This window comes from Octopus bimaculoides, chromosome 9 (assembly GCF_001194135.2).
Source record: "Octopus bimaculoides isolate UCB-OBI-ISO-001 chromosome 9, ASM119413v2, whole genome shotgun sequence".
Lineage (NCBI taxonomy): Eukaryota > Metazoa > Mollusca > Cephalopoda > Octopoda > Octopodidae > Octopus > Octopus bimaculoides.
In genome coordinates this window covers 56,253,922-56,263,595 of record NC_068989.1, presented here as the reverse complement: position 1 = coordinate 56,263,595, position 9,674 = coordinate 56,253,922, and the positions used below count along the sequence as shown (strand labels likewise).

The 9,674-nt window shown below is 37.3% G+C and overlaps 1 protein-coding gene across 1 annotated transcript in view; it reads left to right on the top strand.

Annotated features, from left to right (window-relative positions):
* LOC106878814 (polyamine-transporting ATPase 13A3) overlaps positions 1–9,674 on the top strand; it is a 164,533-nt gene that overhangs the window by 108,856 nt on the left and 46,003 nt on the right. Inside the window, exons 14-17 of the mRNA XM_052970914.1 lie at positions 1,006–1,206; positions 2,926–2,987; positions 5,606–5,750; positions 9,067–9,174. Of these exons, the coding sequence (XP_052826874.1) occupies positions 1,006–1,206; positions 2,926–2,987; positions 5,606–5,750; positions 9,067–9,174 (516 nt within the window). The remainder of the gene's footprint in view (positions 1–1,005; positions 1,207–2,925; positions 2,988–5,605; positions 5,751–9,066; positions 9,175–9,674) is intronic.

Below are 9,674 nucleotides of genomic sequence, written 5' to 3'. Positions count from 1 at the left end.
TATATATATATATATATATACACGTACTTGTACACTAAAATAAGTTTTTGTGAAAGGGGAGTGAAATATATTGAATTTCTAATTTTGGCACAAGGCCAGTAGGTTTGGCAAAGTGAGTAAGTTGATTACATTGACCCCAGTACTCAACTAGTACTTATTGTATCAATCTTGAAAGGATGTAAGGCAAAGTCTACCTTGGCAGAATTTGAACTCTGAATATGAAATACTTCTAAGCTTTTTGTTCAGCATTTGAGTGAACTATATTGAAATTAGTTTCTGCTGTATAAAATCAATGCGTTATTTTCTTTTAGTGTAGGAGAGGTACTGTTTTCTTTGGTTACAATCCTAGATTTTGATTTTATATTCATCCTCTGGCATTAACAGAAATTAATCAAGCATGCCCTACTGAATGTGTAATGTTAGTATGCATGAATGACAGAAGACTGGTGAGCTGCTCTGAAGGTGCATGGCTCAGTGATTAGAGCATTGGGCTCACAATCACGAGGTAGTGAGTTTGATTCCCAGACCAGGCTGTGTGTTGTGTTCTTGAGCAAGACACTTTATTTCACGTTGCTCCAGTTCACTCAGCTGTAGAAATGAGTTATGACATCACTGGTGCCAAGCTGTATCAGAGTTTGCCTTTCCCTTGGATAACATCGGTGGCATGAAGAAGGGAGGCTTGTATGCATGGGTGACTGCTGGTCTTCCATAAACAACCTTATCTGGACTTGTGCCTTGGAGGAGAACTTTCTAGTCACAATCCCATGGTCATTCTTGACTGAAGGGGTCTTTATCCTTATTATTAGTAAGGTGCAAGAAAAACTGTGACATTACAAGAACTAGCCATTGTGGGAAAGAGAGAAATGACTGTGCTGGTATTGACATATGATGCAGATATATATGAAGGATGATAGTCGGCTTATCTTTACATGAGATAGTTAACTCTGTTCACATTTATTTTGAGAAATATTTTTTTAATTTCTTTTATTTTGTGTATATTTAAAGGTTCAAAATGGTGTACATGGTGGTCTTATTGCCATACGAGCCCTTGATTTAATAACAATTGCTATACCTCCAGCTTTACCAGCAGCTCTCACTGTCGGCACAGTGTTTGCACAAGCAAGACTGAAAAAAGCCTCTGTGTACTGTATTTCACCTTCCAATATCAATATTTGTGGAAACCTTGATGTCATATGCTTTGACAAGGTAAGAAATATTTATTCACCAAATCTTTATATTTGATGTTTTGACAATTTTTACTAGGATCAACAACACATTGAGTGCCCTGATATAATTTTAGGGTGGGTGGGATTAAGGTTGAAGAGGTGTAGATATTAGTATTGATGTCCATAAAAGACTGAAAATGAATTCCATAGCATTATAGTTCTGGATCTTTTTTTCTTCTCTAACTATTGATGGAGGCAGTTGATGACATTGGGACACGTGTGCTTTGGGCATTTAACCCTATATCATTTAAACCGGCTATATCCAGCCAAAATCTCCCACCTGTTTTCTTTTCAAACCAACTAGATCCTTCTTCTCACATCTACCCTACATTATCATTTTAAAAATTAACAACCACATCATCAAAATCTCAAAGCTACAAGTTAATGCATGACTAATTCAAAACAATATGATTATATAAGCATTACATTTGACAAAGTGGTAGACGGACAATTCGTCGACAGACAATTGACTGATTGGACAATTTGCTGAAAAGACAATATGTTGACATTTTTTAAAAACAAAGTAAAAATTATGAAAATGTTTCATGAGAGTTACAAATAAAAACAATTTATTTATAAAAAGATATTACATACAATATTACATACAATACAACATATGAAGAAAGCACAAAAAGTTTTGTTAGTCTTACAAATAGAAATAAAGATGTCACATACAATTATGGGCACATGCCCTTAAAAATTCCAACCTGGCTTCATCTTCCTTAAGGTGAATGTACTTTTTGCTTTTCCTTGCCAATTGTCCAATCAGCGAATTGTCTATCGGTGAATTGTCTGCACACATGACAGAGTAATCTGAATACTAAAGGATTAAAACCTTAGCAGAGCCCATCTCTTTCCAGAAGAAATATGGATAGATACCCTCCCCCCACACACATCTTACATGATTTACATTCATTCTCTGAATATACAGCTGTTCCATGTACCCAAAGGTAGCTGGAGTAATATATTTAAACAGAAATTTAATCATATCAGCAGAAAGGTATGCATCACTACATGACTGGCAAGCTAGATGATACCGACAGTAATGACAAGAAAAGTAAACTCACATGGATCCATGGGAAATATATTTACATCTGATGCAAATATTGTCATCATTTATCATGCATTCTCTGTGTTGGCATGGGTTGGACGTTTGACAAGAGCTGGCAAGCTAGAGGGCTGTGCCAAGCTCTTTTGTCTATTTTGGTATGGTTGCTACAGCTGGGTGTCCTCTCTAATGCCAACCACTTTACAGAGTGTACGGGGTATTTTTTCCATGACACCAGCACTGGTGGGATCCCCAAGTGACTTGCAAGAGAAAACAAAGTCCTCTCAGCTGGGTTGGGTGGATAGTATTAAATGATGTGGCTTTGTACTAGTTGATAAGAGATTAAAAGAATCTGATGCAAAAGCAACAGACTTTGCTGTGAGGCAGCAATGGAAATCAGCCAGTGTGGGCATCTGAAAATCATTGTTAATGATCTAGATATCTTTCTCTTGCTGTTGTAGACCTTCAGCTACAAATAAACTAAAAAATGTGCCTATTGAAAATAAGAACTATTTGTTTGTCGTATTGATATATTTCTATCTTTTATCTTTTATTTGTTCCAGTCATTTGACTATCCTTGCATTTGATCGTCTCAAAAATGTAAAACATGTCCAAACCAAGCACTTTCTAATTGAATTTTCTTCTTTTCAGACTGGGACTCTCACAGAAGATGGACTTAACTTACGATGTGTTGTTCCTTGCCACAACAATGTGTAAGCTCTCTCTCTCTCTCTCATTATTTTACTTCAGCTTTTCTGTGTTGGCTTGGGTTAGATGGCCTCTTTGTTATGACCTAGAGAATTATAGTAGGTTGAAAACTGAGCCCTCATTAACACCTACCTGCATATTAAATTCATCATTAAGCTCATTGTTAACTCCAGTTCTGCTGACAGTACCTTTTGCAAGTTATTCATCTGTCTCTAGATTCTTTTTTAGTGCCCATCAGAGTATAGAACCTGATATCTGGTCAAAAGCCTTTTCTAGGTTTAAAAATTGGTATACATAGTGGTTTCCTCTTGGCTAAGAACTTCTCCTGTAGTTGCTTCATTAAGATAAAGACATATGTGGTTCCACTTTCTACGAACATCATTTTTACATCTCCTATTCATGTTTGCATGCATTTGAAGGGTCTCAAATTGTCTTAGCCTTTTTATATGCCTTGTCATTTGGCAAACAGAGCAATAGAAAAAAAGCCACCATGCTTTCTATTGATGTAGTTTCACTATTGGATACTATATAACCAAGCACTTTGTGATGTGGACTTTGTGCCATAGGCATTAAAATAGTTTTTTACAACAATAACAGTGTTCCCAATATCTTTGACCATCTTTTGTATTTAGAGTTACTACTCTCCAAGATGGGTTGCCCATGCTGCAGTGTCTCCATTTTCTCCATTTTTTACCTTCCAATTTTTTATTTCTTACAAATATATACATGTATACATGACTCGTAATGTTATAGAGCATTTCGAAGGCAGTGACAATGGAGTGATCTCCTGTTGCCTTCTCTAGGTAGACATGATGTGTAAGGTTTGAATAAATGGCTGTTGATTGGGGGATCAGAATAGCTTAGGAATATTAGCAATATGAATTGAAACAGCTTCAACTAAAAAGCAGTAGCCATGCTCAATATGCAGAAAACTTCTACTACTGCAATACCAGCTTTGCCTTATGACTCTTGCCTGTAGAACTATTTTCAAAATTTATATATACTCCAGTTGGAGCATTTCATCCCAACACTTTGAGCTAATGAAACATCTGTCAACTATACAGTGCTCCTACTGTTTGCAACAGTGAACTATGCTTTCTTGAGGTATCTAGCTATGATGAGGTGTACAAAATGAGAAATGATTGTAGGTCTTTGCTTGAGTCACAGCATGATGCTGGTTAGCTAGCACTCCATTGATTATATCAACGAGGGTTCCAGTTGATCTGATCAACAGAATAGTCTGCTTGCGAAATTAACATGCAAGTGGCTGAGCACTCCACAGACATGCATATCCCTAATGTAGTTCTCAAAGAGATTCAGTATAACACAGAATGTGACAAGGTTGGCTCTTTGAATTACAGTTACAACTCGTTTTTGCCAACTGAGTGGACAGGGACAATATGAAATAAAGTGTCTTTTTCAAGGACACAATGCGCTGCCAGGAATTGAACTCACAATTATGAGCTGAATACCCTAACCACTAAGCCACACACCTTCTATATGATGCTGGTAGTTGGTAGAATATAAAACTTCAGTTATATAGACAGAATATCAGTATTTTAATCACTTCACTTGCTGTAACTGTCCGTTATCTGTGTGTCCATCTTCGTTTCTCTGTCTCTCTGTTTCTATCCCACGCTGTCTGTCTGTCTGTCCCTCCCTCCCCACCCTCTCTCTTCAATATATTTTCGATTGTAGCAAGTCATAAAAGGTGGCAATTTGATGTAATGGTCGTTTGCCCGAACAAGCATAATTGTTGGTAATCTCATTGGTGAAAATTACTGCCCATATCCGAATTCTAAACTTTCGTCAAAGAGAATTCTTTCACAAAATACGGTTCTTAGAATTCATGTATGAGCAGTTATAAAAACCCTGATTTAGGGGGAAATTAATCAGTGTTTGTTGGATTGTTACTAAACTCCACGACATTCACAATAGTGTTCTTTGGATGTTACTAAGCTCCATGGCACTCACTCCTTGAGATATTGGCTATTTTTTATGCCATGTCTATGATAAAAATCCAACAAGACTTATTTGAATTGTTGTGAACTCATGTAGTTGGTATGAAGGATTAGCTAGTGTGAATTTTAAGTTGTAATTCTCTACGACAAAGTGACTTTACTTTCCAATTGTACTATAAATGCTAAATGTACATAAATTAAATAATGTAGTAATTATTTTCTCTTTCTTCACGTTCTTCAACTTGTTAACAAAATTTGTTTCTGCAATTATGAAACTGTGTATTTTTTATAGCGGCTAAAAGAACATGAATTTGTTTATCTTCAACATACATGCATGCATAAAATGTCCGTTAGCGTTTCAGAGTATATATTTCTTGCTATGGTGTTCATGTAGCTGGAGTCAGGATTTATGTATAATGATAACACTTATAAGTAAGTTATAAGTGACGTGTTTATCAATATATATATTCCTACTTCAAAAGTAAAATATATTTATTATCTATTTCCAAATAGGAAACATATAAAAGTAATGTTACACAAACAGTAACAAAACACAGCTATAAAAAGTGGTGACCAGCTATAAAACTATCAGACGTTAACATATACAAAAATTCAGTATTCATTTATTTATCAATGTAATTTGTCTTTTATTATTTCTCCAGCTTTAGTCCTGAAGACTTTTTGGAAGAGTCTCTTCCCAAAGGGTTAATGTTGCATTGTATGGCAACCTGCCATTCCTTGATGGTCATTAACAATGAGCTGTCGGGGGACCCTATTGATTTGATTATGTTTCAAGCATCAAACTGGGTGAGTTTTTGTTTTCTAATTGTTATATGTATTGTGTTCTTCTCTAGTAACTGTTTCACTGAAGCTCTTTCTTTATAACAATACCAAATAAACTTCTCTATGTTAACTAAATAATATATGTTAACTAACGAAGAATTGTTTCTCAATATGACATTAATGATAAACCAAATAGTAAGCTTGGCATTAGCAAAAATCAAGGTGTTCTATTCATCATCATCATTTAACATCCATTTTCCATGCTGGCATGGGTTGGGTGGTTTGACAGGAACTGGCTATGCTGGAGGACTGCACCATGCTCCAGTCATCTGTTCTGACATGATTCCTACAGCTAGATGCTCTTCCTAATACCAGTCACTTTACAGAGTGTTCTGGATGCTTTTACATGGTGTTAGCATTAGTGCTTTTCATGTGGCACTAGCACCGGTGCTTTTTACATGCTAGTGGCACAAGTGCTCCTTATGTAGTGTGCTTTTATACATGGTGCCAGCATGGGTGCTTTTTACGTCACACTGGCACAGATGCTCTTCACGTGGTTCTGGCACAGGTGTATTTTATGTGGTTCCAGCACAGGTGCTTTTTATGTAGCATCAATACCCTGTGTTGGTTGGTATTGACATCTAGATCTTTCTGGTGGGGTGGTAGGGTGTGTGAAGTGGAATTGGTTGAAAGTGTTGAACACCTGAATAAATTTTTCTCAATATTTTGTTTCATTCTTCATTGTTACAAGTTCAAATCCCACTGGGGTTAATGGTTGCCTTTCATAACTTTGGGACAGTGAAATAAGTCCTAGTAATGTACTGGATTCTAGCAAGTCCATCCTGTCACTCTTTGCCTCAAATAGAAATTCATAATTTAAAGAAATATAGATGCTATTTCATATGGTTTTATTTAATTACTATAGTATAACTTTATTTGATCCTTTTACTGTGGAAATCACATTTATCCACTCAAAATTTCATTAACCCTGACTGCGGAAAGCAACCTTATACACCAATCTATCTTTTGTTGAGGAATGTAATGTTTGAAACTATTTTTTGTTGAGGTATATCAAGTTTATTGAGGCAACGTGACTTGCAGAAAATAACAATTCTATTTTTTGGGAGATATTTAACATCGTTACTGGAGTAACCATGAAACTTATTTGTGCCTTGGGAGGGTCATTACACCAGTAATAATAACACATGTACTGGTTTAATATCACTTCTTTACTGTTAGTTAATTAGTTAAATATCTAACCAACCAACTAACTAATCAATCACTCATTTAATATGTTGGTTAAACAATCAACCAGTTGTTTGATAGCCGAAGTCCTTCAATTGATATTTGCAACTTAATTAATTGCCTTGAATCTGAGTGAGAATTCGTCTTATGCCAGTGTGTATGTATACCTATGTGTGTGACTGCAGAAGTGTTTGTTTTGAAGAGAAGGGAAGGGCGAGAATAAATGAAAAGTTTGTGTGTGCATGTGTGTGTACACTTGTATGACTGCCTGTATGTGCATTGTGTGTGTGTGTGTGTGTGTGTGTGCATTAGCCATCCATGACCTCTTTAAGGGTTTGACCTTTTGTTCAAGGTCAGTTTGGTTTCAGATCTGCTGGGATTTGTTTGTCATCCTGTAAAGATTTATGGGTGTAGTTCCATACATGGGAAGGGAGAGGGGAGAGCAGAACATGGTTGGTGTGTGTTTGTATGAGCATCTGTATATTTGTGTATGTGTGTGTGAGTGCATGCGAATGTGTGGTCTAGTGTGTGTGTTTGTGTGGCTTAGTTGGTTCTGTGAGTGAGTGTATATGTTCATATATGTATGAGTGTTTGCTTGTGTGTGTGCATTCCAGAATGTATGCGTGTGCACATGTACATGTGCATGTAATGTGGTGGGTTTTTTGAATAGGTAAGTGTATGTGTTCTCTCATATGAATGTGTGTGTGTGCATCTGTGCATGTCTGTGTGTATGTGTGTTTATGCATACACGTATGCATAGACACACACACACAAATGCAAGGACTCACAACCACACACATCCATGCAAACACACAGGCACATGTGCATAGATACACGCTTATGTAGGAACACATATGCATAAACACATAAGCAAACACACATTCACAGAACCAACTAAACTACACAAACAACCACACCAGACCATACACTTGTGCATGCTGGCAGACACACATATGCACATACACACACACACACACACACACACAAATACAAATACGACCGTACACAAATACAAATATGGCTGCATGCAAATGCACACACACATGCACATGCACATGTACACACACTCACAGATACAAATATGACTGCACACATACATGCACACACACACCTACCCTGGCTTTAGTGAGGTCGCTAAGCAGCTTGCAAGACTAGACTCCTTCCATTGTGTCGGCTCTAATGTAGAGGGTGTTGGCTTATGCCTGGTGTTAGGGACAGGTGTCTTGCTGTAGGGAGGGGGGGGGAGGATACATGGCTTACGCAGTTGGAAAAGGGGAGAAAATGGTGGAGATGATGAAGTCATAGGATGCACCCTTAATGTACAAGAGGGTGAATGTGAGGGGGATGAGGATGGAGGAACAGGTGAGGGGGCAGAGGATCAGGTAAGTTTGCAAGAGTGTGATGTTAGCAACAGGTGAGGGAGAGAAATATAGGGATATGGGTGGTGGAGTGAATGGCAAACAAGGAAGGGGGCATGGTCAGTGGTAAAGTAGAATCAATATAATCTCTCTCAATATATTACTGTTATTTGTGGCTGTGTAGTAAGAAGCTTGTTTCTCAACCACATGGTTCTGAGTTCAGTCCTACTGTGTGGCACCTAGGGTAAGTGTCTTCTACTATAGCCTCAGGCCAACCAAAACTTTGTGAGTGGATTTGGTTGAAGGAAACTGAGAAAAACCCAAAGCCCATTGTATATATGTGTGTGTGTGTATGTGTCTTTGTGTTTGTGCATGTCCCCCACCACTTGGGGACAACTGGTGTTGGTATGTTTACATCCCTGTAACTTAGCGGTTCAGCAAAAAACATCAATAGAATGTGTATCAGACTTGAAAAGAAATAAGTATGGGGGTTGATTCATGCAACTAAAAATTCTCCAAAGCAGTACCCTAGCATGGCTGCAGTCTGATGACTGATAAAAGATAAAAGATTTTTAAACCTTGGCAAAATGAAAAACAGTCATCCCTGATAGGATTTCAACTCAGAATATGGGATATAAAACTTTTTATTTTTGTGTGTTACCATTTCTATAAATTGTCTACAACTAATGTAATAAAATAATAAAAATAACATTTATTTTGTTTCACTGTATTTTTAGGAATTGAAAGAACCTGGAGAAGAAGAGACACGTTTTGATATGATGGCACCAACTATTGTTGCGCCAAGATCATCCCCTCTAAATGGAATCAACAGAGATTCTTCAGAGGTAGGTTCAATGGCTCAAAAGAATCACATTACAGTACTGCTTACTTATCAGGGATAGTGATACTGCCAACACCCCCCACCCCCAACGTTCAAATCCATGGTTCACTTACTGTGCTTGCAAGGCTTCATCAATCAAGAAGAGGTAGAAGCTTTTGTGAAGGAGTTCTTCACATTGAAGGACAAGAACTGGTATCTGTGTGGGATCAAAGAACTGGCAGAAAGGTGGCTTCAGATGGTGCAACATGATGACCTCTACTTTGAATGCCAGTCTGCTTTTGTTTTAACCTGACGAATAAAACAAATAAGTTACCTAAATGTTGCAAAACTTTTGACTCAACACAATATATATATATATATATATATATATATATATATATATATCATCATCATCATCGTTTAACGTCCGCTTTCCATGCTAGCATGGGTTGGACGATTTGACTGAGGACTGGTGAAACCGGATGGCAACACCAGGCTCCAATCTAATTTGGCAGAGTTTCTACA